The 21,408-nt window shown below is 46.9% G+C and overlaps 1 protein-coding gene across 4 annotated transcripts in view; it reads left to right on the forward strand.

The window, feature by feature from the left end:
- The window catches only part of LOC146171662 (E3 ubiquitin-protein ligase RNF14-like), a 147,646-nt gene that overhangs the window by 54,576 nt on the left and 71,662 nt on the right, over positions 1-21,408 (forward strand). For all 4 annotated transcript variants that reach the window (XM_084586387.1, XM_084586386.1, XM_084586388.1 and 1 more), the window contains one exon: positions 14,641-14,867. In XM_084586387.1, the coding sequence (XP_084442513.1) occupies positions 14,641-14,867 (227 nt within the window). The remainder of the gene's footprint in view (positions 1-14,640; positions 14,868-21,408) is intronic.

Raw genomic sequence — 21,408 nt, forward strand, 5'->3', positions numbered from 1 at the left:
CCTGCCTGGGCGTAGGGTGCTCCGATATCCCCAGCTGACGTGGGGGCATTGAAATCGCCGCCCAAAAGGACCTCATACTTATTGGCGAGCTCTGCAGTGAAACTGAAAAGGGTCTTGAAGAGTTTGTGTTCTTTAGGAGGATTGTAAAAATTTAGAAAACAAAAAGGTTTACGTTTTGGGGAGGGGTAGAAAGCGAATGCAGTCAGGTGATTTGCAAGAGCTGCGGGAGGTTCTAGAGGTTCATACTGGAGATCCCGTCGAATGAATGTGGACACAAGTGGGGCCTCGTTTGGTTGAGCATGAAGGGCGCGATACTGAGGAATATTCATCGCATGTCGAGTTTCTTGAAGTAAGATAACCTGAGGAAGGAACGGGAGGATGAGAATCCACTGATGAAGGGGTGTGCGGTTGGATTTCAAGCTCCTACAATTCCAATGGATGACGCTGAATGCCGATTTAACATCCATTATGAAATATACGAGGAGGATCCGGTTGAAGGGGAGAGTGGAGGGGGCGGCTGTGAAGGAGGAATGCCCGGCTGTGCGGGCTCAGGCGATCGAGGTCTTTTGAGAGATTGAAATGTTGCTTCCATAGGTGTTTGTGATGCTGAGAGAGCTGAAAAAGTCTTTTCTAACGAAACTACAACTTTGGTGAGCTCTTCTATGCGGCAGACAAGGGGATTAACCATATTTAGAATGTTGGATACCATTTTCTCCAAGTTTGTCATGCGTTTGGTGAGTTCAGCTATATGTTGTTCACACGGAGCTAATCTTTCTTTCAGCAATGTGAGTTGTTGGTTAATGTGCGGATGGTTAAAGGGAGCTTGGGCTATGGGAGAGGAATGAGTAAGGGGTACTGGATAGGGGTGAGGAGTACCTGGCAGATTCGTTGGCGGAGAAAGTCCAGGCGGGTTTGCGGGCAGTGAAGTGGACGGCAATCGTGCGTCCTCGGTGGGGTCAGCGTTGGAAGCCTTGGTATCAGAAGTGGGCTTCGGAACTCTTCCGACTGGAGGCTGTAGAATGGCCGGCTGGAGAATCGGTCGTTGTTGGGTGCACTGCTGTGACGGTTCAATAGGCGTTGCAGGAGGTGGAGACACACGTCCCCATACCGATGTTTGTGGTAGCGTTGATGTTTGCACGGGCGCAGGTGCTTGGTGCTGAACTGTGTGGCATGATGTGTCAAGTCGCTGATAGTGCGGTGTCTGCTGGTTCGCATTTGTCTTGGTTGTTGGCGCTTTTCGCAGCGGCTCTTTTTGTTGACTGCGACTGTCGCGCTTGGTGGGTGATGACGTCCGTGTAATGGCTTTTTGAAGGTTTTTGCGGAGGTGTACTCGCTGGTCGTAGGCTGCCTTGATACTGGCTTTGTCCTTTTGTTGTTGCACTGAGCATGTAGGATCGAAGGAGGGATGCTCACCACCGCAGTGATAACACCAGGGAATGCATTCATGTTTTGTCTGATCTTGATACAAAGGAGTAGCACACGTAGGACATCTCCAGAAAGTCGGCACTTGGGGGCAATTCATGGCACGATGTCCGTAGGTCCTGCATCTTTCACATTTCAGGGCTTTTGGATGATAAGGGCGGCACCTGTACGATGCTCGCCGGAAAAGCACTGTATGGGGTACAGTGGTGCCTTCGAATGTTATGAGAACTGATTCGGTCTCACCCATCATTCTCGCTGTGATGATGGTGGCTTGATAGCTGTCCAGGCAATTCATTAATTCAGTGGTAGAAAGGCCCGCATCCACTCCGTGGATAACACCCTTGCACGAGTTGAGCGGTGCGGTGAGGTACGGCGTGACTTGATGGATATGGTTGTTCATGTGTATTTCTTCCACTTGGGCGAGGCGCTTCGCGGCCACTTCATAAGCAGTTTTCAGGATGATGACTCTTTGCTGCGGCCGAGTCTGGATGGCCACTTCTTGGCGAATGTGGGGTGGAAGCGCTGCCTCAGAGATGAAGGCGGATAAGATGGCATACGGTTTGACGGCTTCAAATCGCAGGGTGTGGGAGACGCGCACTACGATGGTATGTAGTTCGTGCCTGGGGCGCGGCGCTAGGCGTTCTTTCTTGGTCTTGCTGGGTGTTATCCACCCTTCTTCTGTATTGGGATCGCAGTTGTCTGCAAATGCAGCTTCATCCGAGCCGACATCAATATCGGTAGTGCCAGAGCAATGGGCAGGAGGTGGCGTGGAAGATGGCAGTAGCGGCGACTGCAGCATCCGTCATTACGCTGCGGAATGTGGATGCTGGTGTAGAAAAAGAGCTGGCAGCGTCTGGAACCCGAGGCGAACTCGGGCGACGAAGATCACGGGACGGAGAAACGGCCGGGAACGCGGGGCTCGCCTCGCAGGCGCACGGCGTCCCGGGAGGCCCGATTTTGGGGGCGGCGCGGTCCAGAGATCGCGTAACGGAGCTCGGAACGAGCGAAAGTCACGTCCGTCCGCTCTCAGAGCCGCTGAAGGAATTCTCGCCATTTTTGCGATCGCCGGATTTACGATCTCTCGTCGTGCCCTCTGAACGGTTTCGTGCAATGTGTTAAACGTTGCGTGGTCGCTCACGATGCCTCGAGGTGCGACATGCATTCAGTGCAGACTTGGCTAGCTTTTTTTTTTTTTTCGTTTCGGCGCTTATGCCACGGAAGATAACCCGGGAAGTCGCTTGTCAAGTTTAGGCCGCTCCTCGTTACTCTGGCGAGATGCCGCGGTTTGCTGCGAGATGCCGCGGGAAACCGCTTGCTGCGTCTGCGCCGCCCATCATGCTAGGGCGAAATGCCGCAGGCAAATCGGGAATGCCGATTGTTGCGGCTTGCAGAGCACAGGATCGACGGATCTGAGCATGTGGAAAGTGGCCCGCGGCACCAAGGCGTTCGCTGTAGCTGATCGGCTAGTCGCACAGATGTTCGCTGTAGCAGAGATCGACGGAGCGCCATAGCCCTAATGTATATTTTGACGGTCGCACCGGACTTGTTCGTGATAATTGCGAGTGTTCGTCTTAAGTAGGGCCGTTATAAGTGGGCTCGACTGTACCTGAATAAATTTTTGAGGGCAAGGCAAGCCCATGTATTCAAAATATTATGTCTGGAATTTGTCATAATTAATTTGGTTAATCAACATAGGTCTAATTGATAACAAAACATTCAATTCTATGCTATTTTTCAGCAAGAAAATTTAGAAAAAGGGCTTTGTCTTGCCCTGAGGAACCTATCTAGGAATCAGCATGACAAATTGCACAATGCCAGTGCCTTTCACAATTTCTCCAGGCTTGATATAAAGGACCTATTCGAACCAGTTTGATATGCTTCTGTAACTTGAGAACTAGCATGCACAATTCTATGAAACTTGGTGGTTTTTTATTTGTTAATGTCATGAGCCTGTCTTGAAAATTTCATCATGATAACTTGAGAAACAAAAAGTTATTGTTCTCTCAACCTTTGAGAGCCGTTTTCTCAGAATCAATTTTTTGCATGGTGTGGCTGCTAGGGAAAGTCATAGCTCAAGAACCGCTTATTGGATTTTCATGAAGTTTTTTTTGTTATATACCTAAGTAAAATTCTGAGGGCAAGACAATTCGTTTTTTTCTAAATATTTCATGTGTAATTAGGGGCAGTCAATTAAAATATTAAGTCAGGTGTAAATTTGAACACTAAATTTGGGGCTGTACTAAAATTTTTCAGAGAGGAAATTTGGGTAAAGAGAATTGTCTTGCCATAGGGAAACTATCCAGGAATGACCATAACAAATTTTACACTGCTAGCACATTTTGCAACTTCTCCAGGCCCGCCCCTAGGGACCCATGTAAACTATCTTGATATACTCCTCTAACTTGAGAACCGATGAGCCCAGCTCCATGAAACTTCGTAGTTCTTCAAATGTGTGTACTATGAGCATACCCTGAAAATTTCATTCAAATACCTCAAGAAATAAAAAAGTTGGTGTTCAAGGGTAGCCTCCCCCCTTAATAGAGCAAAAAGTTGCTTGGCAGGACCACGTCAAAAGCCAAAATATGCGACGAATAACAAACGAGGCCCGGGACAGGCTCATACAAGAGCGCCGTTTCGGCACTGAAGGCTCCAATCCGAACAATGCCCAAAGCCATGGCTAAACAAACACCACTAGAAATCTGGCATTGGAACTGCAGGGGGTACCGCCAATAACAGGGACTCGTAATGCAATTTCTACACACGCAAGACTCCACACCCGATATATTGGCTTTACAGGGAACTAACACGACACCGACACTCAAGGGATATACGTGCTACGATACTGGACGCACGGCAACCCTGGTGAGCAAAAAGTTGGTAACCATAGCCCATGACCCAATTCCGAACACAAAAATTGAGCACTTAGTGACGGAAATTATTCCCAAAAAGAAGCATAAGGAAAAGTCTTTCTCGTAAACCTCTATAGCCCTCCTCGCCAGCGGGACGCGAATTTTCATAACCTCTTTCTAGGGGCCAGCAAACTTGCTAAAAGCAACACACTGCTCATTGTAGGTGACTTAATGCTCGCGGACAGCAATGGGGATACTCCACAAATAATCAGAAAGGTATAGAGGTCCAGGATGCGGCGGAAGCGATCCAATGTACCCTATTAACAGACGGAACTCAACCCAAGCGCCTTGGTAATTCTGTCTGCCAGGATACGTGTCCAGACTTAACTTTTGCCAGGGGGGTGAAACACGCAATGTGGGAGAATCTGCTGGAGAATCTAGGCAGTGACCATTATATCTTGAAGATCACGATAACAGCCACCAACATCAAGCGCAAGCTCGGCACGGCCAAGATCACCAACTGGCTGGCCTTCCGCAAGGCATGCACGGACCTGGAAGGGGGGATTACTTCCATAGATGATTGGTGTCAACAACTCAGACATCCAGAAGCAGTACACTCTGGAAGTGGATCGCACCGAGCAAACACCAGAGGTGGACCCTCGGCTCCTCAGGCTATGGGAGGCATGCCGAGGGCTCACCAAGCGCTGGAAGAAGCAGCGCTTTAACAGGGAACTCAAGCTGAAGATTGCAGAAGTCACCAAGATAGCGGAGGAGTACGCAGCCCAACTGGCCAGGCAGAGCTGGCAACAGTTCAGTAGCTCGCTGGACGGCACCCTCAGCACGGCCAAAATGTGGCCTATACTCAAGACCCTCCTCGACCCTATCCAAACCAGGGCCGAAAGTGGGAAAGCTATCCGCAGACTCATCCACACCTTTGAGGGTACGGAGGAGGAACTGCTAGATAATGTAAAAGAGAAATGCTACAGCACGACCTTGCCTGCAGCATACGCAAAACCATACCTGGGGAGACCGAACACCCACCTGGACAGGCCGATCACCAGGGAGGAAGTGTTCACTGCCATAAAGGTATGCACGCACAACACTGCGGCGGGTGCAGACAAGATCCAGAATGCACTCATACACAACCTCAGCGACGAGGCAGTCGACCAATTGACCACCTTCCTCAACGGGCACTGGGCCGCAGGAACGGTTCCTGAAGAGTGGAAGCATGCAGAGGTTGTAATGATCCCAAAACTGGGTAAGAAACTCCAGATCGAAAACCTCCGACCTATCTCACTCACCTTCTGCCTAGGTATAGTGCTCTAGAAGATCGGGCAGTGTGTCGACCGCGCCGCGAAATGCATGGGAGCGAGGGGCCGCTTTTGCGATGACGGAGGCGCCACAGCGCAGAGGGCGCCACCAGCAACTGGTGTGTCAGCCGTCCGGCCCCCCGCGTATGCGCGCTGTGCGGCGGGGCGGATACCGCACGGACTGTATGTTCTTGTTTGCTTGTGCGTCGTCTCGAGCTGTTACCGGTGGTTACCTGTTACGGTGGTTACGGTGGTGTTATGCTGGTTACCGGTGCTCAGTACTGTTAGCAATCACCGAATTTATTTTCCATTTTGGCCGTCGGCAACACCTCGAGGAAGTAACATGACAGGAGTTGGCTCCGAAGAAAAAAAGCTTGGAGAGGGCCGGCGTACGACTCGCACAGCACGCTTCACTCGCCGTACAACTTGCTTTAGCATTCCTAAAGCACCTAATTCACGTCCAGAAATGTAGTCGTTTTGAAAAGAGGGCAGTGTGGAGGCAGGATGTATGAAGAAGTGAAGCATACAACATGTGCGTTTGAGCGCTGTCTAAAACTGGTCACAGTAACCCCATTATCAAAACAGTCCAAAATGGTATATTCCGTTGTTTTTCATGCCAACTATGCCGACTACAGCACGTCACTGAAGCCACTAGAGAATTCGGCAATCAGTTGGATATGAATTAAATGTGGACTACCCCGCATGGAGGTAGAGATACAGTAAAGTAAGGACATGAAAAACCAACGACACCACGCCAACTGGCTACTGAATAACGGAACACAGCGGGTCAGGAAAGGTGGAAGAAGTGGGAGGTAAAGGTTTCACAGGAAAATAAAAAGGAACGTGTCGCCTACCAGGGAGGGAGAAAGGGGTTGGTAGAAGGCATGCAGCGCCGTGAAAAGAGCGACCGCGAATGTGAATAAAGGTTCAGAATATTCGTGCGGCACGGCAAACGCACGACGAAGAAAGCAGGCAGCTAAAGACGAAGAAAAATGGAGATATTAAAAACAATAAAAAAAAAAGAGGAAACAACCGAGCATAAGAACCAAATGAAGGCCCGGGAAGAGGAAAGCAGTGCACAAACAGGCTGCAATCGAACGCGTATAAAGATATAAGCGTCGAAATTTAAGAGACAACAATTCGTGAAACTGTACACTAATCTAAGAACACACCATTTTCTTTTCTCTCCATAAGCTGAAACATTGTTGTAACGGGTAGCTTTATAAATATCCAGAGATGTGCGCTATACTTAAAATATTTAATCTCAATGCGTTATAGTTTAAACAATGACCTAATTGTTCCAGAAAATGTTTCCATTCTAGGGTGCGCAAGCCACCGGTAATATGCAAGTCATTGCCTCCAGAAGATCGCTCTAGTCCTGTTTTATGTACATAAAAAAAAAATTGAATAGCTTTGAAAAAGAAATAACGACGGAAAATAGAGGACGCAGAGGCTATAGGGTACGCTTAATTCGCTTTCGCTAGATCATCCTTCTGCAAAAGAGAGGTTGTGAGGCTGGCACGGTTTCTCACCACGAACAAAAATAGCGCCATGGGTTCGAAACTAGGTCGCAATTTACTCAAACATTTGGCTCGGATGCGCGGTCCTTTTCGACTGCTTTGCACTTCAGATTTTGCAAACTTCCCGTAAAATGTGAAGGTTCAAAACGTTTACCTACTTGGACCTCCAGAAATGCTCCCACTTGAAGCCATGAAATTTAATGTGTTTTTGCGGCTTCGCTCTTTCCGAAGTAAGCGAATCACGACAAGAGTTCCCAAAGGGGAAATAATTAAATTCCCTTGGAACTATTTCACGTGTAATATCAACCTTGTTAACAATTATAGTCTGGTTAGTACTGCAAAGAGCATCCGCGGCAAGTAGCCCGATTATATATAGTCTGGTAAGCAGTAGTTGCAAGTATATCCAGTCGATTACTCATATTAGGTACCCATTAGGTGCTCGTCATCTTTTTCGCATTTTTCCGCTTTCTCTCGGTGCGCGCCAAGAACTGCATCATACCTGCCAATGCGACGCGCAATTATCAGTGCTTTTATTTTTGTTTGTTTGCTCTGTACCATTTGATGCCAGTAAAGCGTCCGCACTCAAGTGCCCACTATGAGCGTATTACGTATGTGACGGGTTAATTTTTCATATTTTAGTTGAAGTAATGCCCTAGCTGTACTTGACTTTTTTTTTTCATCTAAGCAGCTGGTTCACCCTTTGGTTAGTGGCACGCAAACAAATGTCCGCGATATAAGTAATTGTTAATCACGAACAAAAAATAAATGCTTGAGTCGCGTATACCTTGTTTATTTTTTTTTTTTTTGCCGGTAAATACCACAGTACTTTAAATTAGTACGGTAGTGAATAAATGTGTTTTGCTCGCACTCTGTATTTGTAATTTCTATAAGCGGTGATTAGGGCACATAAATAGCACCTTTTAAAGAGATATATTATTACTGGCGATTTAAGATAAACGTTATGTATTAATAAGCGCAAGCTGCAAAATGTAAGCAGGTGTTCGTAAATAAGGTTTGTAAAAAATAGGTGTTCCTAAAGAGGCCTTACGAAGCACAAGCTTTGATTCGCATGTACACTGTTTTTCTCCGCGTGTTAATACCACTCCTGGACAGCAGCCTTTATTCCCTTACGGGAAGAACGAATGCAAAACACCACGCTTCATTGCAAACATTAAGTACAAATTGCTCATCTGGACGATATGTAACTGTCTGCAGGAAAAAATGTTGAGTTTCAGATAGCGATTCAAACATCGCGCGCTGCTCCGAAGGACTACCCAAGCGTGCACGATGTCACGATGTCTCCCGATAGACGTAAAAGAATGGCAGGGATCAGTTTAAGCACCTGGAATAAGTAGCCTCTTTATTATTTATCACACTAATTGCGTAGCGTCTGAAAATCGCTCCAAAGAGAACCGCAACCCTCCTCTGTACCCCCGCTATCCCGCGGCCGCTACGCGCCGAGCGGCGAACGTGGCACCCCTGTTGCACGTCGCGCCCTCTCGCGGGAATCGGTTCTTGTCATCGCAAAAGCGGCCCGCTCTCCGGCGCCGGTCGTCACACTGCCCAATATTCTAGAGCACTATAGCCTAGGCAAGCTCTACGAGCATGTCGTTACTCGGAGGCTCTAAAATTACATGGAGGACGAAGACCTGTACCCCCACAGCACGTTCGGCTTCCGAACTCACCTCTCTCCACCCAGGACGTCCTCATACAACTCAAAGAGGAAGTCCTCACCAATGTCCCGAGCATAGGCGAGAATGCAGTCATGGTCCTCGATATTAAAGGGGCCTTCGACAACGTTAGCCACGCGGCTGTAATGGAAGGACTCGACAACCTCCACTGTGGCAGGAAGATTCACAGCTATGTGAACGGTTGGGCTCGGAGACCTTCGCAGCGATAAATTCTCGACCTCCAACAAAGGCACATCTCAAGGGTCTGTCATCTCACCACTACTTTTCAACATGGCTATGATCGGACTCGCTAGACAACTCAAGAAGATCGAAGGCATACATCACGCCATGTACGCTCACGACTTCACGGTCTGGGTTATCTACGGGTCGCTCGGCCAGAAAGAAGAACGATTGCAAGCAGCAGCTACCTGCGTGGAAGAATATGTCCGTGCACGAGGTCTCGCCTGCTCCACAGAAAAATCTGAACTCCTGCGAGTTCACAAAGGGAAACACAAAGAAGGGACCCTCAATGTCTCCCTCGAAGGACAGCTACTTCCCGAACGAGACAAGATACGAGTCTTAGGAATGTGGCTCCAGAGCAATCAGCGATGCGGCCATATGCTCAGCCTTCTCAAGCAATCGACCACTCAGGTCGCCAGGATGATCACGCGCGTGTCGCAGAAGCTGAGCGGTATGCGAGAGGGAAATACCCTGCGCCTGGTTCAGAGCCTGGTACTCAGTCGCGTGGGCTACATTTCAACCTCAACAAAGGAGAAGTGGAAAGTGCAGATATTATCATCCGCAAAGTTTACAAGACAGCGCTGCACCTTCCAATGAACACCTCCAACGCAAAATTACTAGCTCTTGGCATTCACAGCACCTTCAAAGAGATCAAAGAAGCCCAACTGGTCAAACAGATAGCCAGGCTCCAGCAGACTCCTACGGGGCGCTCGCTTCTTAGGCGACTGGGGATAGGTGGAATTGCGGAAATCGAGAATCATACTGCGAGCATGCCGGACACAATTCGCCAGATGCTAAAGGTTAGCTCCCTTCCCCGGAACATGGACGCCAACTTGCATGTGGCCCGTAGGGCAGCCCGGGCGAAGTATGTACAACAAAATCTAGCTACAAAATCCACAACGGTATACACTGACGCGGCTCCCTATACAGGAAGCTCACGTAACAGCGCAGTGGCGGTAGCTATTGATTCCAACCTAAAGGAATTAGCTAGCGCCTTAGTCAGGGATTGCACGGTAACCGAAGGGGAGGAGCTGGCCGTTGCTCTAGCGGTGGTAGCCGGATATCAAAGCAACACGTCCCTTACCATTCTTACAGATTCGAGAGAAGCGTGCGTCGTAGCTACATGAACGGCCGCATAGGTCACGCCGCGCTCAGGCTCCTCCAGAGCGCGACCCCATCAAAAGTCACACACAACATCTACTGGGTGCCAGGATACACTAAGATAGCGGGGAACGAACGCGCCGATGAGGTAGCTCAAGGGTACACGAGACGAGCTTCCTCCCAATCGGACGATCTACTCGAGCGAGTCGGCCCTACGTACTCAGACATTCTGAACTACTATAAGAGGGTACGGATCCACTATCCGCCGCCTCATCGGGATCTAAAACAACAAGAGGCAGTGTACTGGTGAAGACTGCAGACAGGAACATTCCCTAACCTGCATATCCTAAGCAAGATTTACCCGTCGCAATATCGGGACACCAGCCTATGGTGTGGTAGCAAACCTTCGTTATACCACATCATGTGGCAATGTAGAAATATCGATAGCTTTCGTAAAGACCCAAGTGCAGAACAGTGGGAGAGCCGGTTCTCCAGCGGCGGTCTGGTTTGCCAGCTAGGTCTGATCCAGCACTCCCAGCGAGCAGCGAAGCTCAGCGGAGCCCTGGAATAGGGGCACCGACCCTGTGAAAAGACAGAAGATGGACCTCTTCTGCTACTAGCACAAGACCTTCCTAGAGAAATAACGTATTTCCTATCCTATCCTACAGCATATATTCGGGAAGCTGCTTCTAGCCTCTCCAGCATTTTAAAATTCGAACAGCTGACCTTCTCGCTTGAGGTGTACAACAGCAGTTTCCGGTAGCGAAATGCACGAAAGGTAGATATTGGGCCAGATCACGTGTGTCTCTGCAGTTGCAATCTAAGATACTGCGCAAGATGTCTCGCAAATTGTTGTACGCATGTAAGCTGAGCTGCCCATCACCCGTGAGGCATTACTATCGGCAGCATGATGACATGATGTTGCTCTTGTTTGGCCACACGAAGCAACAGTCCGTTAGAAGCGCGTTCAAAGCACGCTCCAAGGCGGCAAGTGCAAGGTGTCGTCTGCTCTCTCACCTTCCTCGAAAATTGAGTTATTTTATCAGTAAGCGGTAGTAAAGCTTCTGCCTGCTCAGAAATTGAAGTGCAAATAACGAAAACAGGAATGCTTCGAGGTTATGGTCCTTTAATGCTGATTGAAGTGTAAAATAATCGGCGCATGTTTCGCTGCTCCATAGGGACCAGACAGCTGAATGGGTGGCACCGCCTCTCGGCGCATCGCTCAGTCGCTGGAATTCACCGGCCCCAGTGCATTGCCAGCGCATTGGAGTGTGCTGTTTGTCATTGGTTTGTGTGGAAATTGGAAATCCTAAGGTTCAGATGATGTTGTGCGTGAATATAGGTATCCTCAAGAGAGCAGAAAATTGGGCTAGTTGTGTGAATATGTCCAGTGAAACGAATTCTGGCCAAACAAGGCTGGCGAAACGTGGTGCGTTGTTGGCTGCACTGGCAGCTACGCAAACTCGTCTCATTTCTACGGGTTTCCACACAAGCATGAGTGGCGGGTGACCTAAGTATGGCTCTTTGAAAGGCAGAGGCACGAATCAACATATTTGGTTACTGTGTGGTCATGGAAAGTGCCGAATTTTTAATATTCCGGTTGCTACCGGATGATTTGTGCCTTCTGTTCCCCAGGAGTGACGGCACGAAAGTCTTGGAGTCGAAGCCGCACTCCTTCATCTGTAGTCACTTTATTGACAATTGGAAATCGAAGGAACCCAACAGCGTAAGTTACAACGCCAGCATTTCCCCGCCTGTGTACAAGAAAACCCCAGTACGGAAAAAGAAAAGGCAGCTCCACCATCAGCGTTCGGGCTGCGTTACAATCTTCAGTGATGGGCAGAGACAATGTTTGTGCAGCGATTTTCGCTGACATAGTCATAGATCATTTACTTTTTTCTCTTAACAGAAAGAGCAGATAGGAGACATGAACAATTCCTATTACCATGACCTTGTCCTTTTTCCTCTCTTCGTTTGTCAACCGATGAAAATGGGCTGAGAGCTCTGCGTTGATACTCTTAGAATTTGTTAACACTTATTTGTGGTATGTCCATTTCGCCTAATAAAATCCCTCATTTTACAGCTCAATCAATACCGCATGATCACAAAATCTGCTATCGGCTTCATATAAAAGTCGAACAAGAAAAAAATACAATTTAATTTGTGGAAACGAGCATAAACGTAGAATTTTGTTTTTAATTTCGAAGGCCGTGTAGCTAACATTTTGTTGTTTTTCGCATTCACGTTGCACCTGATACGGGTTTACGTATTTTCTCAGCAGCGCCCATTACCTGTCCCGCCTGAATACATGTGTTTCTCATTGGCGTTTTAGTCAATGTGAGATTTCCTGATTGTGGCGTAGTACGACAAGACCGTTTTACCTCTCTCAGAAATGGCTTCTATGGCCAATGTAAACATATTTAGCGGCAGTCCGGCAAGCTGCAGTGACAAAGTTGTAAAAGGACTGGCTTTCAGTTATCCGGATGCCTTTATGTGCAAATAGAAAACTACCTACATGGTCGTGTCCCCTCACACTTGTCAGGTATTGAGGTCAGGTATCGGCTCCGCAAGTTCGTGATACGCTGAGAAAGTAGAACACTTTAGCGAACGAGCCATCAGAGGGATTCATTTAACAATAGAACGCTCTCTTAGTTGTAGGTGGCATATCTTACAACACATCACACTGTGTGTGCATTTTTTTTTCGATTGTATGCCTTCAAATGTTCAAGGCAGCTGCGGTCAATCGCAATGAACTTCCTGCGCTGAGAGAACGCCTAAATAAGCAAAAACTAAATACTACCAAGATCTCTCTATCAAAGCAGGCATCCGAAAAAATAGGGCTGCTGATAGCGGGAAATTTAATTTTTTTCTTTTCACAACTTCCGCAGCATGTCGAGAGAAAAGTATTTATATTGTATTTTTTAAGTCAATTATATGTAGCAGCTCAGACGTGTTCAACAAGAGCATTGTCGTATATGTAAAAATGATGATGATGTGGTATTACTCATTTAGCTTATATTATGATTAAGTTTGATAGTCCCAAGGCCGGGTTCAGTGAGTTATTGTAGCGTAATTGTGCAGGAAGTCCTGGAAGTATATGTGTGTTTGCTTTTCCAACCATAAATAGGATCCTACTTTTGCCTTGCTTGTTTATTTAACTCCTTTTCCAGCTCTCGTTGCAAGGTTGAAACTGGGATGTCATTTGCTATTATTCTACTCTGAATCGTTTGAGCTCAGCTATTACCAAAAAAGACAGGTGCAGCATCTTTTTCATTTTACATGAACGCTGATCTTTACAACTACCACTACTATGGCACCACGGCTCGGCAGTATTTGATCTTCTGATGGGCTTCAACTAGACCTAATTTAAGATGAACGCGCAGTGCAGGCGCAATTCCCGTCTTCGAAGTTGTCTTTACAAGTGCCTAACGAAGAAGTTCCTAGCGCATGGTGAAATCACGCATGCGGCATTTTGGATTATATAACAGAAATACCATGTGCCGGACGGTTTCAAAAAAAAAGCAAAAAAACGTACGCCCTGCCGAGGACGGCCCTTTCCTTTTTCAAGATTTCCCGGTCGAAAAATACTCTTTGTGATTACTCAAAGCAGCTCAAAGCCACACTGCAAAACGACGGGTAGGGACATGCTCAAAAACGCCTCACAGAACGGAAACGACTGCGCCACTCAGCTGCCTCGGCACTCCGCTGCTTTGGCACTCCGCTGCTTCGGCACTCCGCCGAGGCGACGGTGGCACCATACAACGGGTGCCCGGTCCCTATAGGCACTCCACCAGAATCGGCGGAAAGGATGGCCCCCAGAACATGTACTGCCCCTAGCGGCTGCCCACTCTTCCGGTCACACTAAGTGGCCGTTCTCCAGCTGCAGCGCGGTCGTGCCGTTGGGGAACCTCTCTTTCGTCCACCGTAGTTGCCAATTAAGGAGGATGTAGTGCAGAGTATTTTTGCAAATTATGAAGGAGCCCCCCCCCCCCCCTCTCCTCTTCTCTCCTTTGCACCTCTGGAATGAAAAAGAGTTGAGAAAGGAGTGTAGATAATTTGTGGCAAGCACTCCGGGTAGAGAGATCCACTGGGTGCAGTTTCAGCTCATAATACATGCCAAACCCAGAGCTTCCCAGTCATGCCAATTTCGGATAGCTATCATTTTATTAAGGCACAGTTTGGAGCTGTGCAGATTGTTCTTGTAAGTGGTAGAAGAGCTGAGGTTGATTAATCGGTGGTAGCATAAGCTGACAGCTGATGGCAGGGGTAGTGTGTGGCCTTGGGAAGCTAGCTGCCGGAGGTCCTGGGATTTTGAATGGGGTTAAGGATAAGGAATGGCAGTGAAAGGAGCTGCCAGTCTGGCTTTGCATGAAAGTGCCAGGCAGTGACTGCTGGTCCAGGTGGAGTTCTGTACATGCTGAGCACATGTGCACCTGAATTAGGCCTCCCTAGTTAAGGCAGGGAAAATGGAAGAAGGTGGCCTATTGTGCAAAGCCAGCTGACCTTTTGCAATGCCTGCCTGTTTCAGAGTTCAATGTTGAGGAGAAGCGGCGAGTGTTCAGTCGGCAGTGGCTGACATGCCAGGTGTGCCTGACGTGCAAGCTGGGCACTGAGTTTGAGCTGGTAGTGGGATGCGACCACCCATTCTGTCGCGAGTGCCTGCAACAGTTCGTGCGCACCCAGATTGAGAGTGGCAGTGCTACCCAGCTGCGCTGCCCACAGCCGGACTGCAGGAATGAGTTCGTGCCAACACAGGTATGCAGTGGTTCTTTGAAACAGCTCCTCATACAGTAGAACCCTTTATAGTAAAGTCACTGGGACCAGCAAAAATCTTTACTACTATATCAGGGTCCTTACTATATCAGTTGTTGGTGATGACGTGGTCCTAAAATGCTGTCTGGTAGCTAAATGGGCACTTACTGAACACGTATTGTTGCTTAATGAAAAAAAAAAAAAACGCTCTGAAATACCTTTCACCTTTCTGTTATCATCTCTTGTGCAATTTTTTTCAGCCACAAAAATTTCTTTATGCCTTGTGGAAGTACCTCTTAATCATGAGGACAGCATGGCTACGAATACATTTCATGTGAAAAGCAAAGCTTTGCATGAACACTGTGTCACTTTTTGCTGTTTCTGTGTTTTAAAAGGCAATAAATGATAAATGTGTTTGGAAATCAAGTGCTGCAAGACCACACACGCCGCACCTCTACTTCTTGCCTCCACTACTTCGTGCTGCACATTGCTGTGAATGTTTGCCCGCTTCTTCCCCTTCCTTATTCTTTGCTGCACTTTACTACGGACCACACCGTCTCCTTTCTATGTTTGTAGACAGCTTTTTTTTTTCTTACGCACTGCGTGCTCCACTACTGTGCCCAAGGATGCGAGATCGAATCCCAGCCTTGGCGGCCGCCCATGTGCTGTGCAATGTCAGTGCACATTAAAGAACCCCAGGTGGTCAAAATTTCCGGTGTCCTCTACTACGGCATCTCCATAGCCTGAGTCTCTTTGGGACGTTAAACCCCACAAACCAAACCAAACCAAACTTCGCGGCTTCGTGGCTTCCGTAAAGTAGGCTTCTTCTGAGTGCTGCTAAGTCTGGTGGTAAAGCCACCTAAAAAAACACTGTGTTATTTCTGTTTTTAAATACAAAAAAAATCTTTGCCTCACGATTCTAGCTAGGCACACTTTAACCAATGTTTACCAAAAATGTTTTTTGCTATAAAGTTGTCTATGGAAGATGATCTGGGACTTCAGTTTCACTTTACTATATCAGAGTTTTTATTATATCTGAGTTTACTATAGCGGGGTTCGTAAACGCCCAGTAAGTTTTCTTTTGTGTGGCCAATTTTGCTGTTGTCGGTCACTGATGTGGGAGACAGTTGACATAGTCCGGCTGATGACAGAGGCCTGTGCATAGAACTAGTGGCAACAATGGAGAAATAATTAATTTTTATGTGTGGTTCAAAAGAGAAAGGGCAAGGAAACATGCTTGAGCCACATATGCAGCAGACACAAGAGAGAACCATTAACATCTTCTCGATACATACATTGAAGGGTAAGTGAGGAAACATGCAGTGTTTGTGAGCTCCTTGGGTCACTGTGAGCAAGATGAAGGGTTCTGCAAGGTTCTTGCGCTATGTGCATAACATAACTGTATTTCCAGGAAGGCAATGTAGTACATAAAAGGCTGCTTAGCAGGGTCCAGCCATGTCTTCTAAGTGACATCAGGCAGTGCCCATGCGTACATACTTCCCTCATTCTATGCCTGTGAGGCCTAGGGTAGCGTTTCGTTGGCAGCACTTCACCGCACGCAAGTTCTCTGCTGCATATCCCTACTCATGCAATTATAGCGGACCTGGTTGATGCAGGAAAGAACACCAGGGAAGCTTTCGAATACAGCAGTAATAGCGATTCATAAGCAGGCCCTGGTGTGGTCCAGCCCTTTAGTTGTGCCTGCCTCGTCACTAGTGGGCATACGCAGAAAATTGCCATCAAAGTGTGCTGTTGTGGGTGCAAGACACAGTGCCTGATCTCATCAGTACAGCCTTTAAGGGACCAGGAAAAATTTTATTGAATGAGCTTGAAAAGAGAGCTGAAAATCATTTGCATCACTGTAAATCTTATCCTAATGATGATGGCTGTGTGCATTCGAGGTGAAACCCAAGTGAAAATGACTGTTTTTTTTTCTTTAGTCAGCTGCTTTCAATGAAAATTCTTCAATCATGGCACACTGTTGGGAACGTTGAAGAAAAAGTGCTTGAAATTGTAAAGGTCTCCATCTTTTTGGCAACGTGAGGCAGTGTGCATCTCGCACAGAACAGCTGTCGCGTTTTGGGGATGCTTCGCTGCACAGTCATGCGGGAAATCATCGCAGTGAAGCCCGCAGTGCATTGAATCTGCGTGTGCCCAGCACACAGTTTCAGCATATCGGAAAGTGCGTGCAGATGCACGTGTGGGATATATGCACAGATGTTAGAACAGCATGATGCCATTCCAAAATAAATGCATAGTGATGTGCCAAGTGCCATCCCAAACTGTGCGGCTAGAAGTGCGCTCAATCACAGCTGCGGAATGGCGTGAGGTTATGGAAGGCGAAGCCTAAATGATGCAACTGAGCTATACTTCGGAAAGAGAGAACTCTCATTAGTCACGCACAGCTGTTCTGTTTGCTTCAGGTTTGGAGAGTTTTATTTCGGCTATCGCTGGTTGCGTGGGTCATATGGTGATGCAACCACCCGTCCAAATTAACCGGACCAGGGACAGCCCATAAACAAATTAATGAGCATCCTGCACCATATACTCACATGGGCGTCGACTGGGACAACTCTGCAAATTCAGATTATCTGAATTTGCAAATGAACAAGGATCGAAGTAGCGATGCCCAGGAAATTAATTTTTCCTCTCATGTAGCATTATTTGCAAGCCTCTCGAGGGAAACATCACAACTGTATCGAAATCATGTCAGGGAAACAAGAACCCAAGTGTAATCTGTCACTTTGTCACTTTAATTCATGCAAATACTGTATAATTCTGGGTTGGTTCATGCCGTTAGGCATTTCAGCGGTAACGTCATTGAGTCTTACTTGTTTTTGATTTTTGTTCCCAATCTTGTCAATGAAACTTGAAGAAACTAGTCTGTCTGCAGATAACTGGAGTACTTCCAGATAATCAGTCTACATTATATTCATCGCTAGCTATATTTTATTATAATATATATAGTCGAACCCGATTATATCAAACTCGAAGGGGATCGCAAAATACAGTGAAACCTCGTTATAACGAATAGTTAAAAAATCAGAAAATAGTTCACTCTATCCATAATTCGTAATATAAAATTTCGTAGAAAATACATGCAAGAGCAGCAAAATTCAATCTGAGAAGGCACTGTAACTCGTAGGGTGCCTACTTAGGTCACGTCCACTTATTTACGTGCAAAGATCTGCATTATCGCGGCCTGCTTTTTTGTGTTGATCGCATTCCGTATCACGCCCTGTTCCACAGTTTGCAAACGCTCAACGAGGGCAAACCCACTGCTCTCAATAGCACTGTAGTGGCGGTGCAATAAATCCAATGCAGCAAGCGCTTCTTGTGAAGTCTGAATGTTCTCATCGTCTGCAGGGTCAGCCTGAGCATCGTCTGCGGGATGTTCAGAAACTTCCACAGCAATTTTGCCGTCCGTCAGTACAGCCGTGGTCGCTGCCTACAAAGTCCTCTACAGTCATTGTTGTGGGCATGTCACCAACAAAACACGAAAAATCGTTCGAGCCTGCGGAGCTCTGCTTCTGCTTCATCGGGATCGTCCCCATCATCACTTGATGCACGGGCCTCTGCTGGAACAAAACCTGCGTGCCGAAAGCAGTTGGCAATCGTTTCGCTTACCAAGATACTTTGTTGGGCGAGTTGGTACTTATTCATTACTGATATAAACAGCGCGAACACGAAGACAAAGGACAAGATAAAAAAAAGCCACAGTACAAGCGCTGACTCACAACTATGCCTAAGCCCTTTACTCCAAGGCCCAGAAAAAACAAACATGAAGAAAACGAAACAATCACGTGAAACAACCCCTAGGTTCACCTGCTGCACAAAAAGTCACTTAAAAAAGACACCTCTTTGCTTGAAAGAGCAAGAGAAGTCTTGCTTTTTTCTCGTCATCTTCTCTTTGTGGCGATACAAAATCCTAACTTTGTCAAACTTAGGAGTGCACTTCTTCTTCTCCTTCATTATTTCACATGAATGGCAATGTGATACCAGAAATGTTTTGTCCTTTCCACTTTCCAAGTTGTTCCGGTGCTCCTGTAGTCTCTTTTTAATACATCGTCCTGTTTGTCCTATATAACAGGCTCCACAAGAGAGCAAAAGCCTGTACACAACACCTGTCTTGTATCCAACATATGGGTTTCTATGTTTCACCCCACATTCTTGCTTCTTCGCTTCTCTTTCCCTTTGAATAGCCGGGCAGATCCTCTTCATCTTGAGTGGGGCGGTCAATGCGACGTCCCTACATTTTTGAGGCCATGTGAAATTCTGTGCACATACTGTACCACTGCAACCTTCCTCTTCCTCTCACCCATGCTGGGCAGGGATTTCAGTCTGTGCGTTCTTTTAAGGCTCTTCAGTACCCGGCAACTGGCCTCAATAATAACCGACTCCCGATAACCGGCCTTTGCAATTCTTGTCACTTGTCTTTCAAAACTCTTGCCGATGCCGTGGTAACAAGATTTCTTCAACGCATTTAATAGGCATGTGTTGATCATCCCATTCTTCCAGTTATATAGGACAAACAGGAAAATGTATTAATAAGAGACTACAGGAACACCGGAACAACTTGGAAAGTGGAAAGGACAAAACGTTTCTGGTATCACATTGCCATTCATGTGAAATAATGAAAAAGAAGTGCACTCCTAAGTTTGACAAGGTTAGGATTTTGTATCGCCACAAAGAGAAGATGACGAGAGAGATAGTGGAATCATATTTTATTTCAACGGACAATAAGTTTGTCAGCAAGACTTCTCTTGCTCTTTCAAGCAAAGAGGTGTCTTTTTTAAGTGACTTTTTGTGCAGCAGGTGAACCCAGGGGTTGTTTCACGTGATTGTTTCATTTTCTTCATATTTGTTTTTTCTGGGCCTTGGAGTAAAGGGCTTAGGCATAGTTGTGAGTCGGCTCTTGTACTGTGGCTTTCTTTTATCTTGTCCTTTGTCTTCGTGTTCGTGCTGTTTATATTAGTAATGAATCGTTTCGCCTTTCACGCTGTCCCATGCCGCTTTAATGCTCCCAGCAAGTCGATCTTCAAGTCCTGATTCATAAGAAGCTTCACGAGAAGAGTGTTGACCCCTTCACCGTTTTATTATATCAACGAATTTTTTAACAAAACTGCTTACTTTTTTTATTCCTGATTTCAGTTATTATTGCAATAAAAAGCATGCATTCGATCTTTAAAAAATTTTTCAAGCAAACACAAAGTCAAATTAGCATATTGAACTTTATTATTTCTCACATTACGGAAGAACTGCTCAGCACAAATTCATCACTGTCGTCCTCGCTCCCTGATACAGTGTACACTTCAGTGTCTTAATCACCATCGTTTGGAGATGACGACGAAGAAAAGTGTCGCTTCCGAGAAGACGGGCCAGCAATGCACGCGTCGCCTCCGCCGGATGCCATTTTTAAAACCCATGTTGCCATACGAAAAAGACGTTTATGTGGTAGAAAAAAACCAAATTATCAGGTCAGTGCTGCCATCTGTTGAACAAAATGCCATCTAAGCCACAAACGAGCACTGCTCGTCCGAAACGCTAAAGGGAAGAACCTATTCAGCGAGGACGAGCTATAGTCGTCCAAAACGGTTTGGGGACTGCTTGGCAAGGACGAGCGCAGCTCGTCTGAAACCCTTGTAAACTGCCCCCCTTCCCCCCCCCCCAGTCTCCCCTTGTAAACTGCCTTGAAGGCCCTGATTTTATCTTGAGCTTGGTATTTAACATCATTGCTGCTCTTTTTTTCACTTTCACCGCCATCACAGCACTACGCAAACCCGCGCACCACACACGACACGACAACCGACACAGCCTCCGCCGAACGCTACGATGGCCATGCTGGCCACGTCGCGATGCCGCTGCTAACACTAAAACCAAAAAACGCGAAAGACTCGCAAACAAAAACGGCAAAAGCAACATTCGATCGCGCCGCTGCTGAAGCGGCACTGTCAGAGATTGTGAGATGGGAACGATTTCTTGGGGCCTCCGAGATCACCTCCACGTGCACAAACAGGCATGGGGGCTGATCTCTGAGGCCATTGATTTCTTTGGCTGTCAACTCCCAATGGCGTCGTGGCAACTGTGACGCTGTCAGCGCCTGCGAGGTAGTCCTGAACGTTTGCTGCGCCGCACAACACAAGTGTAGTGCAACGAAGCCTGCCTCCTGCTTTTAAAGTGAGGTAGGGCTTGGCGTCGCGAAGTTCATAATATCTGTTTTATGCCGAACCGCGTTCGGTATGGGAAGTTAAAAATACATGTTTGACAAAAATATTTCCGAAGAATTCGATATATTCAATAATTCATTATATGCGTGTTTGTTATATTGAGGTTTGACTAGTTTGATATATCGATAGTTCGATATACAAAAATCGGCTTGAGACGCCATTTACGATTGTGAAAAATGATACCGGGCTTATTTTGTAATCAACCCACTCACATAATAAACCCACCCTCCACTTTTGTCGCCGCGAATTTGAAAAAAAAAAAAAAGTGTTAGTCGGGGCCACGTCCCTCCGTTTCGCCCGTCGCATCTACAGCTCAT

The sequence above is a fragment of the Amblyomma maculatum genome, unplaced genomic scaffold, assembly GCF_055883805.1.
Source record: "Amblyomma maculatum isolate TAMU_Amacu unplaced genomic scaffold, ASM5588380v1 scaffold_19, whole genome shotgun sequence".
In the NCBI taxonomy this organism is placed as follows: domain Eukaryota; kingdom Metazoa; phylum Arthropoda; class Arachnida; order Ixodida; family Ixodidae; genus Amblyomma; species Amblyomma maculatum.